The sequence below is a fragment of the Ascaphus truei genome, chromosome 13 (assembly GCF_040206685.1).
Source record: "Ascaphus truei isolate aAscTru1 chromosome 13, aAscTru1.hap1, whole genome shotgun sequence".
Lineage (NCBI taxonomy): Eukaryota > Metazoa > Chordata > Amphibia > Anura > Ascaphidae > Ascaphus > Ascaphus truei.
In genome coordinates, this window is record NC_134495.1 from 10,131,454 (window position 1) to 10,145,492 (window position 14,039).

The 14,039-nt window shown below is 54.5% G+C and overlaps 1 protein-coding gene across 1 annotated transcript; it reads right to left on the reverse strand.

The window, feature by feature from the left end:
• Positions 1-655: 655 nt before the first annotated feature.
• Positions 656-12,557, reverse strand: PRR14L (proline rich 14 like). Its single transcript, XM_075568432.1, has 8 exons — positions 11,959-12,557; positions 11,468-11,552; positions 5,439-10,020; positions 3,966-4,037; positions 3,378-3,552; positions 3,088-3,197; positions 2,720-2,791; positions 656-2,319 (listed from the first exon to the last, which is right to left on the reverse strand). Exons 1-8 carry the CDS (start codon positions 12,343-12,345, stop codon positions 2,028-2,030), a joined length of 5,775 nt encoding a protein of 1,924 aa, XP_075424547.1. The 5' UTR covers positions 12,346-12,557; the 3' UTR covers positions 656-2,027.
• Between the last annotated feature and the right edge of the window lie 1,482 nt (positions 12,558-14,039).

Below are 14,039 nucleotides of genomic sequence, written 5' to 3' on the forward strand. Positions count from 1 at the left end.
TGTGCAACACGAGTGTCAGACCAATCCATGTTTTAATGCACTGAACACGTGTATTTTGCACCCAGCTCATGAAATCCTCCCTTAATTCAGTATCAGAGGCAATCTTGTGGCTTGATATTTATGTATGTGTGTTTGCTGCAGCACGGGGAGTCCCTCCTTACATGTAAACAATCTGTATTGTATGTTTAGGGGATATTTGTGTGTGTTTGCTGCATCCCTGCAGCACGGGGAGTCCCTCCTTACATGTAAACAATCTGTATTGTATGTTTAGGGGATATTTGTGTGTGTTTGCTGCAGCACGGGGAGTCCCTCCTTACATGTAAACAATCTGTATTGTATGTTTAGGGGATATTTGTGTATGTGTTTGCTGCATCCCTGCAGCACGGGGAGTCCCCTCCTTACATGTAAACAATCTGTATTGTATGTTTAGGGGATATTTGTGTGTGTTTGCTGCATCCCTGCAGCACGGGGAGTCCCTCCTTACATGTAAACAATCTGTATTGTATGTTTAGGGGATATTTGTTGCTGTCACAAGTGCTAAATATCAGAGCAATGGTTCCAAAGATAAGTGCGTTTGTGGTGCTGCCGTGTGTAATTACAGCCGCCTCTGCACCCACCCACGTTTCACACATTTGCCCCCACAGTTTTATGCAGATAAGTCATTAGGATTTATTACGGTTTATAAATTAAAAAAAAACAGAATCATCTCAAATTCACAGAAAGCGCACGGGCCCAGATAACACGCGTGTGCACACGGCTCTCTTCAAAAACTACCGCACACAGAGGGGAGAGACGGCCTGTAACCGCTTACTACCGGGAAAGAAAAAAAAAAAACAGATCTGGTAATAAGCATCAGACAGGAAAGCGTTGCAGGGTGCGAAGGGAGAGAGGTCACACGTCATTGCTGTCACTGCCCATATTATATACACGCTATAAACAGGTGAAACAAATGTACATTCTACGGATAGTCAGGCGCACACGCACAGAATTGAGGCTCACAAGGGTTGTGGCGTTGCAGATCCCGTGGCGAGTCTTTGATCACAGTACAGATAGGAAGCCAGAGATACATCCGGAGACAATCCAGGAGTCCAGTGCGGTTCACACGGGAACACAAGCACACAAACATTGGGGGAAACACAAGTGTAATACTCCACAGCAGAGGAAAGGCTGGATCCCAGCAGGAGGGAGATCTGTGCAGCTGTTGGAGAACGAGATTAGATCAGGAGCGTTACTTGTGTGGCTGGTGCCCGGAGCACAGCAGTGAGAGGGGAAGCCGTGGTCTGTGCCACTGCTGTAATAATGCAGAGCAAGCAGCGACGCCCTGCTGCTGCCCACACGGACTGGTTACCAAGAGGCGTGTTCACATATTGGACAGGGGCCCGGAACATGGTATGCTGCCGCCTCCAGCCGTGAATGGTTTCACCCAGAAGCCACTGCTCCCCTCACACACCTGAACACAGAGGCCTCACCCAGGGGAGATGCCCACAGCCATGATCTGACAAGGTTACAAAGGCTAAAAAGGTGAGATTTAAACTTACAAAAATAGACGATTTGAACATGTGCATTAATGCTCCGCCTCCCCCTCCAGTCCAGGGGAGGCCTCTTTGGGGTTAGACATTTATATAAAGGATGTTATTAAAAGGCAAGGCTTTCCATTCACCGAGCAGAGGAAAAGCAGTGAATCTCCGGGTCACCGCGTGACACAGCCCCGCACACGGGACACGCGTGTGCTCAGCGAAGATCAGAACGTGACATCTCCGTCATTGGAACGGACAGGATTACGCGTCAGTTCCCGACGTCTCGCTCCGGGACAAACTGGTGCCTTTCTGACACACGATCGCTGGAAAGTGTGAGGGGTTTCTAAGCCCTGAAACTAGGGACCCACACCTCCCCATACCTTCTGCCTGGGCATGCTTCAGGGGGGGGGGGGGGGAATTTGGGTGACAAATAATCCTTTCATGGATATAAAACTGTGTCCTTTATTAAGTGGTTGTTGATGGGGTGAGAGCGGTCTTCAACATTTCCCATCAGCTCGGTATCTCTGCAGCTCCCGACACGCTCTCTAGGGCCTTCTCCTCCTGCAAGAAGACCTCCAGCTCCTTCAGTTTCTGTACAAGGAGCGCGTCCAGCTGCTGCCCCTCCGTGGCCGCCTTCCGCCCCCGCGTGCAGCTCGTCGGCGCCTTCCCTTTGCCCCTCGCTCGCCTCTTGCGGGGGACCGTGAAATCCTGAAACTCCAGGACACGCTTCCTCTTCTGCTGGCTGACCGAGATCAGAACGCCGTTCTTCTCTTTCGGCTCCTCGAATATAGTTTCCAGGCTCCTGGCGCGAGAAGGAGAGCGTGAGAAAAACGGGAGTGGCGGGATGAAGGAAGGGGAGTGGGTGAAGGAGGGAGAGTGGGGGGGGGGTGAAGGAGGGAGAGGGGGTGAAGGAGGGAGAGGGGGTGAAGGGAGAGTGGGGGGGTGAAGGGAGAGTGGGGGGGGTGAAGGGGTGAAGGGAGAGTGGGGGGGTGAAGGGAGAGTGGGGGGGTGAAGGGAGAGTGGGGGGGTGAAGGAAGGGGGGTGGGGGGGTGAAGGAAGGGGGATGGGGGGGTGAAGGAAGGGGGATGGGGGGGTGAAGGAAGGGGGGTGGGGGGGTGAAGGAAGGGGGGGTGGGGGGGTGAAGGAAGGGGGGTGGGAAACGGCAGGCGCCCCCGGGAAGGGGCTGAAGTCTGAGCACTCACCGGGCGGCGGGGGGAGACTTGTAGTTCTTGTTGGTATAGATATCCTCCAAACTGAATTCTTTCTTATTTAGTCTGAAAGAGGAAGCAGGAAATCAGAAGCAGCCGCACTTACTGATCTCATTCAGGCGCCATCCTGCAATGGCAGCGTTGCCTGTAAGCTCTGCAGCATCGTGTAGAAACCAACCACTTTATTTCAGGGTTAAACATGGCCGACGTCTGGTTGCCGTTACGACTCCTAATTTGGATAGCTTTTTAACCCTCGCTATAGCCCTCTTGGCAGTTAAAGGGTTAGTAACAGGGGCACACAACGTGCCGAGTAAGAGGACATGGTTTGTTGGGGGGGAGGGAGGGGGAACGGGGCTGCTTACCTCTTCGGTTTGGGGAGCCCCATTGGGGTGAGGTTGGGGTCCGGCTTGGGCACGGCTTTCCGGATGCGGATTTGAGAGACTCGCTGAGGCTTCTTCTCCTGGTCTTCTTTCTGAGATTAGTGAAGAAATCCCTCAGTATAAGGCGCTAGATCCCCATCACACGGCAAGGGGGAGAGAAGGTGACAGTTTGGGCTGCAGTGCATGCTGGGTATACCTGGGACCATGCTTTGGATAATGAGGTTGGGCAGCATGGTGGGTATCACCAGCAGCAGAAGAAGCTTCACACTCACCGCATTCTCCCGGCTGCTGCTCTGGACTCTGATACAGGAGACGGGTAAAGCCTCTCGCTGCTCAAAGGGACGAACCGGAGTCTTGGGAGGCGACAGACCAAAAGGAGGCACCAAATCATCCTGATGCTGGCAGGTCTTTGGTATTAGAGCAAGAGAGGGGGGCTCCTTCACCTCGCTGCAAATCAGAAACACACACAATGCCCAATTGGAATTACATACACAAGAACATACGGACAAGATCATTCACAGCCAGCACATACATGAGGAATACACAGATTTATTTTATTGGCTACATCTTGGGTAACCCGCTCAAACCGTAAATAGATTGGCCTGTTTTATGGGAACGCAACTCGCTGGTGCATTTCTTCCAAACAAGAAGCTGGGAAGTAATCCACGTGTGCGATAAAATGCTGTCACACTCAGGCTGTGAGCTCTGCAGGGCACACATGAATCCCGCTGACTAATGAGGGGCTTTCCGCCTTTACACTGCGTCCCTCCGCATTTCGTCTTTGTAAGATTGCAACCCGTGCGGGACGCACGGACGCTGCGGCGTCACCACAAGTATAAAACCGAGAGGCAGCCACCCACCTGTGTGCGTCACATCCTGGGGGAGCCGTGCTCAGGAGCAAGGCAGGCACGAGGGGTAACGGGTCCGGCCTCCTTCACAACGAAACCACAGGAAAGAAATGAACCAGAGACGGAATCAGTTCGCAGCGCAGAACAGCGGCGGAGGAGGGAGGTGCAGAGGGCGGCCTAGCATTGTGGTTTCAAGAACAGATTGACCCCTTACCCCCCATGAAAAGGATATTTATTCCCTCTGGTAACTCATCTCATCTAGTGTGTGGGATCCTCACCCCCCCCTAACCCCCCAAAATATGTCCGCTTCTACAGGAGCACCAACCACAGTCAAACAGAAGAGACACTCGACAAAGCCTCTCACACATTTCTGCGATAGATCACGAGTATGTCTACAATGCGAGAAGTCGTGCAGATAGTATCATGGCTGGGAGTTGGCGTTGATTGGGGCCATTTCCTATTTTACAGCTGGAGGGGCCAGAACGTGTCCTAATGAAGCAGGATCCTGGCTCACGCGTTGGCGAAACTCAGAGAGCTCCCAGGACCCAGCATCCCCACTAATAAGCCATTTCTGGGCACACAACCAAAAGACCCATTGTTCTCACATGGCTTTGCAGGCAAAAGGGACTTTCCCAGGACCCAAAGTGAACTAACGATACTCATCTTTCACGGGTTAAATAACAGTATCGGGGCACCGCTAGTTTTACGATCCCTTCTTCACGGCCTCTTTGGAAATGGTTGTATTTACAGGCACATTACGGGTTACTATGTTTTTGCCTGGCCGCTGCGGCAAATACTGGTGATGTGATCGTTAGCCAGAGAAACGCGTGGCACCGGGGTGGGAAACTTCAGTCCTCAAGGGCCACCAACAGGCCAGGCATTAGGGATATCCCTGCTTCAGCACAGGTGGGCTCAGTCGAAGACTCCAGTCTCCAAGGGCCACCAACAGGTCAGGTTTAAGGATACCCATGCTGCGGCACCGGTCGCTCAATCAGAAGACTGAGCCACCTGTGCTGAAGCAGGGATATCCCTAATGCCTGACCTGTTGGTGGCCCTTAAAGACTGGAGTCTTCGACTGAGCCACCTGTGCTGAAGCAGGGATATCCCTAATGCCTGACCTGTTGGTGGCCCTTAAAGACTGGAGATGCCTGTCCCGGGTGTAGAAATGTAGTAATTTGTCACAGTCCACCAAAAAAGTGACATTTTTACTTTCAGGCTAAGTGAATGTTTCTACAGACCCAGTTACGTGGTTTGTGTTTGTGGCGTATGCGGGGCAGTGAGCTACACATGGACATCACAGTGAACAGTGGTTCATGTCGGTAGTGACAGATAGGACAGAACTGACCAGAGAGGGGAGCAGTGCGGGGTTCAAACTCGTTCACTCCGCTTTCACACAAAGACCAAGGACGCTGCTCCGATAATCTGGCGTGTGAGGATAGAAAACTACCCGGGCAGTGTGTGTAGTGAGCAGAGGTGGTTGGTTACCTGATGCCCATGTCCGGGCTTGGCTGCCACAAACAGCAGTTGGCGTGGGGAGTGGCACAGACGGAGGAGGAAGCGGACGGCCCATGCTGACTCCAGGTGGAGATGACGCGGCCCAATGTGTAGGGCAAAGAAGAGACAAGTTCCCGTGTGTGCAAATCTTGTGGCCTTAACCCCTTCAGGCCCTGTGCAAACTGAGCCACGGACAGCTTCTGGACGGTGGAGAATCTGCTTCCCAGGTTCCTTTTCCTGGTCCAAAACCGGTAGCACCCGGGAGATGAAAGTGCTAGAACGGTGTGAAGGCCGAGCATGGAGCACCCGGAACGTCGTCTTATTGACGTTCTATGGTCAGAACCTGAGCTGGCAGCTTCTAGAGCTCTCAAGTGCGGATTTCTGTGTGCGAGATTAACATTCTCAGACTCGGCAGGGGCGTGTGGGGAGAGGAAGACAGAGAGCGTCCATTCAGTAGGCTGTGCCGATTGGGTGGTGGGCGCTGGCCCTTTCAGCCCACGGTGCGGGGGACTGAACCCTACAAAGTCTGGTAACTGTCTGGAATCCAGCTTCATGTGGAAGGAAATTGGGAATGTGGCAAAGTCATAAAGACGCAGAGGAAATCTGTCGCTGGGGTGAGGGACGCCGGTCTGGCTGGGAGACGCAGGGTAAAGATCCAGGTGCTGGGAGATCAGGGGCTCCCTGCCAGCTGTGACGGACATGGCATCTGACCACACTCCTCCCGACCGAGAGCTCAGCTTCATTTTAATGCAGGAAAAAACCTCCAGCAGTTTCCTGGACTGGAGACGGACACCATCAAAGAGAGCACCGTCCATCAAGCCAGAGGGAGACTTCCGCTGGCAGGAACTTTTCCACGGCGCCATCAGTTTGCCGGCAATAGAGGACAACTGCTGCAGCAAGGCTTGGTCTCTGGTGCATTTCCGCAAGCTTGTGTGCTTCATGTACGAGGTGCCCGCTGCACTCCGAGTGTGTTTGTGGCTCATCGAGCTCCAAGTGCCTTCTGCAATCAGCGGTTTGGGTGCAGGGTCTTCACCTCCCGGGAATACATTCTCCGCTCTTGTGACACGTTCGCTGGGGTCTATTAGACGGGCGGCACTCTGGCGCGTGTTTGGTCTGCGGGTCACTCGGACGTGTTCCGGCACCGGAAAGCTTTTACACTTTCGGTCCGGCTGCCTTTTCACAGCGACGGTTTCGGTTGAGCGAGAGCCGCTCCTAAAGGCACTCGGGAATTTCTTGGCGTCGCCCACTGGATGAGGACAGAGGCTGGTGGCGTTTGCAGGGAACATTCTGGCACAGTTTAATAAGTCCACATTTCCCAGCCCCGATGGGACTCTGGCGTGCCGAGAACGGACACCCTTTTCTTTGGATATCTTTGGCCTTTTTGCTTCCCGTGACCTGCTGCTAGTGTCGCTTTGACATTCAGTTCTCTGCTCCGCAACATGATTTAACGTCTCTATATTTTTGGGAGTTAAGGCCCTGCAGGTCTCCTGATCACTCCCGGTAGACCGGTTGACGATTTCGTCTGATAACTTGGTTAGAGACTCTTGTTCAAGTGACCTCCCGAGACGCCCAATTTCCTGTGCCACAGCACAGACCCTCTTACGTGTAACCCGCCCCTCGTCGTCTTCAGCAGGAGACTCTTCCTCGGGCCTCACGCTTCGGAGATTCTCAGCTGCCGAGACCCCGCCATCGTCGTCCCCTGGGGTCAACGTGAAACGAAGAGACTTTTCAGACAGGGCATCGGATGAGGCGGTTCTCAGTGACACAGGTTCCGTTTCATGGGCAGACGCCGGGACTTCAGATGCGCAGTCTTCTGCGTTTGCAGATTCAGGAGACGCTTCATTGTTACTGTGTGCGAAGTCTGTTAGGGGTGACAGATCTGCATGCATCTCACCCGCTTCTTCAGTCACTAAGGAATCAGCATGGTTAGACATATTAAACTGCGAGCTGTCAGCTGAATCTTTGTTGGGGCTTGGCCTGTTTTTAGCACGCACAGATAGCGCAGGAGCTGAGTTATTGGCGGGTAGGACTGCTACCCTCTGCCCACTATCCCCGGCACGCATTGCAGGTAATGTCTTCCCCTTCTCCTCCTCCTCCGGAGATGCCCCGTTGCTCTGCTCATCGGATAGCTCACTGGTTCCTGCTGCCAATGGTTCGGCTTGATTCAGTCTGTCCATATCCACTGGACAAATAACAAGCGGCTGATGGTTAGCGGAGTCCGCTTGCAAGGAGTTAATGTCACCGCTGGGCATCACATCAGGCAGCTCCGTAGAACTGGCTCTGCCAGAGCCGTCAGCAACTGGACCTGCCAAGACATTAAAACCAACCGTGGGTAAATCAGAGGCGCTGCCGGCTGCACATTCACTCGGAGGCGTTCTCCTCCTGTCCAGCGCTTGGGACAGAGGCCTTGCAGCTCTCTGCCCTCCCCCTGCATGTTCTGCATCCTCGGCCTCCACGTGCTCTTCAAGACCAACGCAGACATTCTCCCCGTCACTTTGCGATGTCTCGCAGTCTCCTAGTTCATGGCCTTTCCCTGCAGCTAACTGCAGGACAGCCCCCGCTCCCACTGTAGCATCAGCTGGAGTCTGCTCCGTTAGGGGGCTGCATCTCTCCAGGACGGTTTGGTTGCCGCCTTCACCTGATTCTAGGTGTTGGGATGGGACTTTGCTGGAGATCAGAGTTTCAGGTTCCTCTGTGGACTGTGTGGCAGGTCCGGGAGACGCTACTAGGAGTCCCAAAATGTCTCGGTAAGGTACATGTGCACATTGTGATGTGGCCTCATTCACAGGGGTACATGCTCGCGGCTTTCCTAGAGAAGTCCCACCGCTGTCTTCTGTCTGACAAGGCACGTCCTTAACGGAGGATGTTTTCAAGTGCGTTTGTTTAAGTGCTTTCGGCATTTCACTGGACAGCATGCTGGGGCCGTGGTCCAAGAGGCCACAGTGGGAAGGTTGTGTCGGGTGGAGACAGACATGTCCGTTTGGATCTTCAGCGTCCCTAATTTCTGTGCTAATCCCATCTGCCGGTAACAGCTCACTGGCGCCGGTTTCTCTGCTGCGCGAAGAACGCGTGTTTCCTTCATTCGGAGCGTGTGCGGCGATTGTGTCACCGCGGAATGTAGATGCATGTGCTGTGCGGCAGTGAACACGTGTCGCTATTCCACTTACAATGTGTGTACTCCTGCCATTCTGCCGTTGGGCGCCGGCAGTCTGCTCTGCGCTCACGTTCTCGCAGCGAGGTGCAGGGACTCTGTATGTCTCTTCCCCGCAGTCCTCAAGCTCATCAGCCTGATGCGCGTCTTCCATTTGTAGCAACTGCTCTTCTGTCATTACAGAGTCCGCGTAACCCCCATCTGGTGTATCTGAAACCACGTGATCCACGGAGGAGCTCACCTCGCTTTTAATTCGAGAGTAACTGCTTGTATTGTCTGTGCGTGGACATGTTGCAGGTACCGGCAGAGTTAATTGAACGTCCGTACTCTGTGCTACACTTTCCACCAACTCCCTGGCACGGGTCAGATGTTCAGGACAATCCGAAGAGCCCCCGAAGTGGTGATAGAGACATTCATCAGTGGACTTTAAGCTGGAACATTCGTGGGTGTCTAATGCTTTGGCATTTGCTTGTTGAACACGATCAAGCAGAAGGCTGGGATTGGATTTGCTGGACAATGTCTCTTCCAGGATTCCTTCAGTCTTTGATTCCTTCTGCTTGGGGGAGACATTAAACTCTTCTTCAGGGAAAGACCCTTTAGATAATAGAGGAGCGGAGTGTGACCGGATGTCCATGCAGACGTCTGATGTAGTCTGAACAGCAGCTGCTTCGGCAGCGAGTGTTGAGCAGGACCAGGCAGCTGGGCTGTCCCAGTAATTATTGTCCTTTATAGAGGGTAGTTCTGTTGTTGCTTGCCTGTCACACAGATTGGTCCCTGAGCTCCAGCACTTGTCTCTTGGCATAGTGTGCTGCAGACAATCCTCAGCGTTCGGAGTCTGTGCCTTCCCATCGAGTTTCTCTGCTCTGTTATCTCCCCGTGTGCTGCTCAGTGAGAGGAAAGCAGCTTTATGGTCTTCTCGAACCTGTCGAGAGCAGGATGAGCTGAGCGAGTGCACGGAGCCGACAGTAATAAAGGCATCTTCACCGCCTGCAGACTCTCCGGAGAGGGGGTCAGAGCTCCTCTCGGCCAATGAATGGAATGCACCAAGCTGAAGTAGCAAGTTCTCATCTTTAAGGCACGATATGGGTATCGAGGCGTCTCCTCCGTCTTTCCTGGTGGGGTCTGGACACTGCTGGTCAGTGCAGGTCGATGACGTATTACATTGTTGGTACACAGGCACCCCGGAGGTTGGGTTGTCTGCTGCTGTCTGAGGCTGTGTTGGGATTAAGCTGCACGTGTCTGACACCTCCCCACCGGGCCCTGGTTTTCCTAAGCCTGGGGATTTACTGCGGCCAGTGTCAGGCTGGAGAATACTCACTCTCTCACTCTGCTCTGAATGTAAAAGTGCCTCAGTGCCCGCGGCTACCATACCTGCTGCTTTACCACTCAGCTTTGGCACAGACTCACTCATCCCCTCAACATCTGCAAATCAAACAACAAAAAAAACAACACACGGAGCATGAAAACAAGTTATTACAACTTCACGGTCTTTAGTCTCTCCCCAGGGTGTACAACACAACCCCCTACCCCGCCCGATCCTCCCTTATAAGCAGCACCTGCGTCCCTGTGTGGGCGATTGCCAGGTGCCAGATGACTAGCGGTACAGGCGGCTGGTGTGAAGCTCTTCCCTCCGCATCCTACAGGGATCATGCTGCCTGTTAATGCATTGGTTCTCAACTCCATTCCTCAAACCCCCCAACCCCCCTCAACAGGTCAGGTTTTCAGGATATCCCAGCTTCAGCACGGGTGGCTCAATCAAAGGCTCAGTTGAAAATTGAGCATCTGATTGAGTCACCTGTGCCGAAGCAGGGACTGATGGAGCCACCTGTGCTGAAGCAGGGACTGATGGAGCCACCTGTGCTGAAGCAGGGATATCCTGAAATCCTGACCTGTTGGGAGGGTTGGGGGGAGGGGATGCTTGAGGGATGAGCACCCCTGGGTTTATGTATGGGTGTCACTAAGTGTGCGCTTATGCCTGGGGACCCTGCTCACTGAAACGGCGGGATTTCCCAGGGCCGTGCATGGCAAAGGCCCCAATGTGAGCCGCGGTGTGTGAGAGGGAGCTGCATACAAGAGCACAGACCTCCAGCACAACAAGCAGCCGAGCAGCACATCCACGCTGGGGCCACATTACATTGTTATCAAAGTAACGTTTTTGTTACATTACAATAGACCAGTGTTTTTAAACCAGGATTCTTAGGAAACATTGGATTCCCCAGGCACCCCCTAAAGGGTTCCCTGCGATTTTCAGGTCATTAGAAAAGTGTACCAAATGCAGAAGAATTTACAATGCATCTGATCTCAGACGCGCTATTAGAGAGGGTTGGGGTTCCTTACAATGCCTCTGATCTCAGACGCGCTATTAGAGAGGGTTGGGGTTCCTTACAATGCATCTGATCTCAGACGCGCTATTAGAGAGGGTTGGGGTTCCTTAGAATTTCATATAGGGTTCCTTAACCAAAAAAAGGTTGGAAACCGCTGCAATAACCAAAACCCAGTCTTAAAATGTGAGACAACAGTATAAATAACACCAGCGGATACTTTGTGTTGGAATCTGCTATTCAGGACGACCAGGAGATCCGCCCGCCCTCCTCCCGCCCGCCGCCCTCCTGCCGCCCTCTTCCCGCCCTCCAACATATGCAGATCAACGTGATACTGTCTATAAACCCAATGTAAGACAGAAAGACAACAGGCTTTGACTGAGCTTCACTCCGGGACCAGCATGAGATTCTGGTCCAGTTGTGGTTCTCCAAACCTACATTAGCCACAGTAACAGGTAAATAAACTAATCCCAAGGACGGGACCCAGAGCAGGCAGGAGAGACGTAAGTGCCCCGCGCTCGGGTGCAGCACTGCTTAAAGCGCGTTACCTTTTCTATGCGGCTGACTGGGGAGCAGAGGACGTAGACTGATCTCGAGGAACTCTGTTCTTATCTGCAGGGCTGAGGGCTCCACCTGCAACAATGAGACGGTCACAACACTCACAAGCGAGGTCACGTCAACACTGACAACTAGTGGCACGGAGGAGGAGCCCACGTGAACGCAGAGGATGCTGGGTGTTGTAACGCTAATTACATGCTAACGAGGAAGATGGGAGAAGCCTGACACCCCCCCCCCCCCCTTCACCCTCTCTCTGCCAGAGGTGCCTGGAGCTAGTGCTGTGGGAGGGGAGGATTCCCGAGCAGCGTGTGATATAACAGGGTCACCAGACAACCACGTGCGCTGGACACTGAGAGCCATCTAAGCACAGCCGGCCCCCATGCCATGCAACGGTGAGGAACAAAGGCAACTCTGTCTGGTCACTGCAGCCCAGGTTAGGGGCCAGAGAGCTCCCCAGACACCCCACACCGTGGCCTCTTACCGATTCCTGGAGTAGCAGCCTCTGAGCCGTGGAGACGTCCACGGGTGTCTCCCTCTCCACCGCGCCCAACATTTCAGTAGCGCCGGAGAGTTCCTGGATCCTCCTGTTCTTGGTCGCAGAGCTGAGCTCTGATGCCGGAGTCCGGTTAAGCGCCGGGTCCTCGCCGCCCACTCCCAGCTCCCACGTTTCCTCCCGCTCCTGACCCTCGGGGGCGCCCTGACCCAGGGCCAGGTTTAGCCGGCCCAGGTGTGACCGCAGGGCGTGGCTGCTCTCCAGCTCATTGCTGAGGTGCACCTGCAGCACGGGGTACAGGCGCGACACCGCCCTGCTCACAGGGGCCTCCAGGGGGCGCAGCGGGCTCCTCTCCAGGGCTCCGAGCCCCAGCATTATGACAGGGGGTGTCCGGGGACGCTCTGCAAAGCCGCCCGCAGGTCCCTGAAAGAAAGGAGGGTAACAGGGCAGGTCAGATATGTTATAGTGTCAACCCGGAGGTTAAATAAAGAAGGTACTGGTCTTCATCAAATGTGTGGCACAGGGGCGGCCAAGTCTAGTACTCAAGGGCCACCAACAGATCAGGTCTGAAGGACATCCCTGCTTCAGCACATGTGGCTCAGTGGCCCCCGGTCCACTCTACACCCACCCCCCACCTACCTGGTGGTCTCCCACCCTTCCGTACACTCGCTCTCCCCCCCCCCCAGGTACTTTCTTTCACCGCCCCCCCAATCCTCTCTCCGCCCTTCCCCAAATCCCTCTTCCCCTCCTCAAGTTCCCTCTCTCCCCTCTCCCACTCCCCTCCTGCCCCAATTCTCAAACCCTCTTCCCCCACCCCCAATTCTCTCCCCCGCCCCCCCAATTCTCTCTCCCCCTCCCAATTCTCTCTCCCCCTCCCCTCCCAATTCTCTCTCCCCCTCCCCTCCCAATTCTCTCTCCCCTTCCCCTCCCAATTCTCTCTCCCCTTCCCCTCCCAATTCTTTCTCTGCCCCACTCCCCAATTCTCTCTCTCTGCCCCAATTCTATCTCTCTCCCCCCTCCCCCAATTCTCTCCCTCCCCTCCCCCAATTCTCTCTCTCCCTCCCTTCCCCCAATTCTCTCTCCCCCTCCCCCTCTGATTCTCTCTCCCCCTCCAATTCTCTCTCCCCCCATCCACTCTGATTCTCTCTCCCTCCTCCCCCTCTGATTCTCTCTCCCCCCCTCCGATTCTCTCTTTCCCCCCATCCACTCTGATTCTCTCTCCCTCCTCCCCCTCTGATTCTCTCTCCTCCCCATCCCCTCTGATTCTCTCTCCCTCCTCCCCCTCTGATTCTCTCTCCCCCTCTCCCCCTCTAATTCTCTCTCCCCTCTAATTCTCTCTCCCCCCTCCTCCCCCTCTGATTCTCTCTCCCCTCCCCCCTGATTCTCTCCCCCTCTGATTCTCTCTCCCCCCCTCCCCCTCTGATTCTCTCTCCCCCTCCTCCCTCTCTCTCCCCCCTCTGATTCTATCTCCCTCCTCTGATTCTCTCTCCCCCCTCCCCCTCTGATTCTCTCTCCCCCCCTCCTCCCTCTCTGATTCTCTCTCCCCCCTCCTCCCCCTCTGATTCTCTCTCTCCCACCCCCCTCTGATTCCCTCTCTCCCCCCCTCCCCCTCTGATTCTCTCCCCCCCCTCCTCCCTCTCTGATTCTCTCCCCCCCTCCTCCCTCTCTGATTCTCTCTCCCCCCTCCTCCCTCTCTGATTATCTCTCCCCCCTCTTCCCTCTCTGATTCTCTCTCTCCCCCCTCCTCCCCCTGATTCTCTCTCCCATCCCCCTCTGATTCTCTCTCCCATCCCCCTCTGATTCTCTTTCCCCCCCTCTGATTCGCTCTCTTTCTCCCCCCCCTCTGATTCGCTCTCTTTCTCCCCCCCCTCTGATTCGCTCTCTTTCTCCCCCCCCCTCTGATTCGCTCTCTTTCTCCCCCCCCTCTGATTCGCTCTCTTTCTCCCCCCCCTCTGATTCGCTCTCTTTCTCCCCCCCTCTGATTCGCTCTCTTTCTCCCCCCCTCTGATTCGCTCTCTTTCTCCCCCCCCTCTGATTCGCTCTCTTTCTCCCCCCCTCTGATTCTCTCT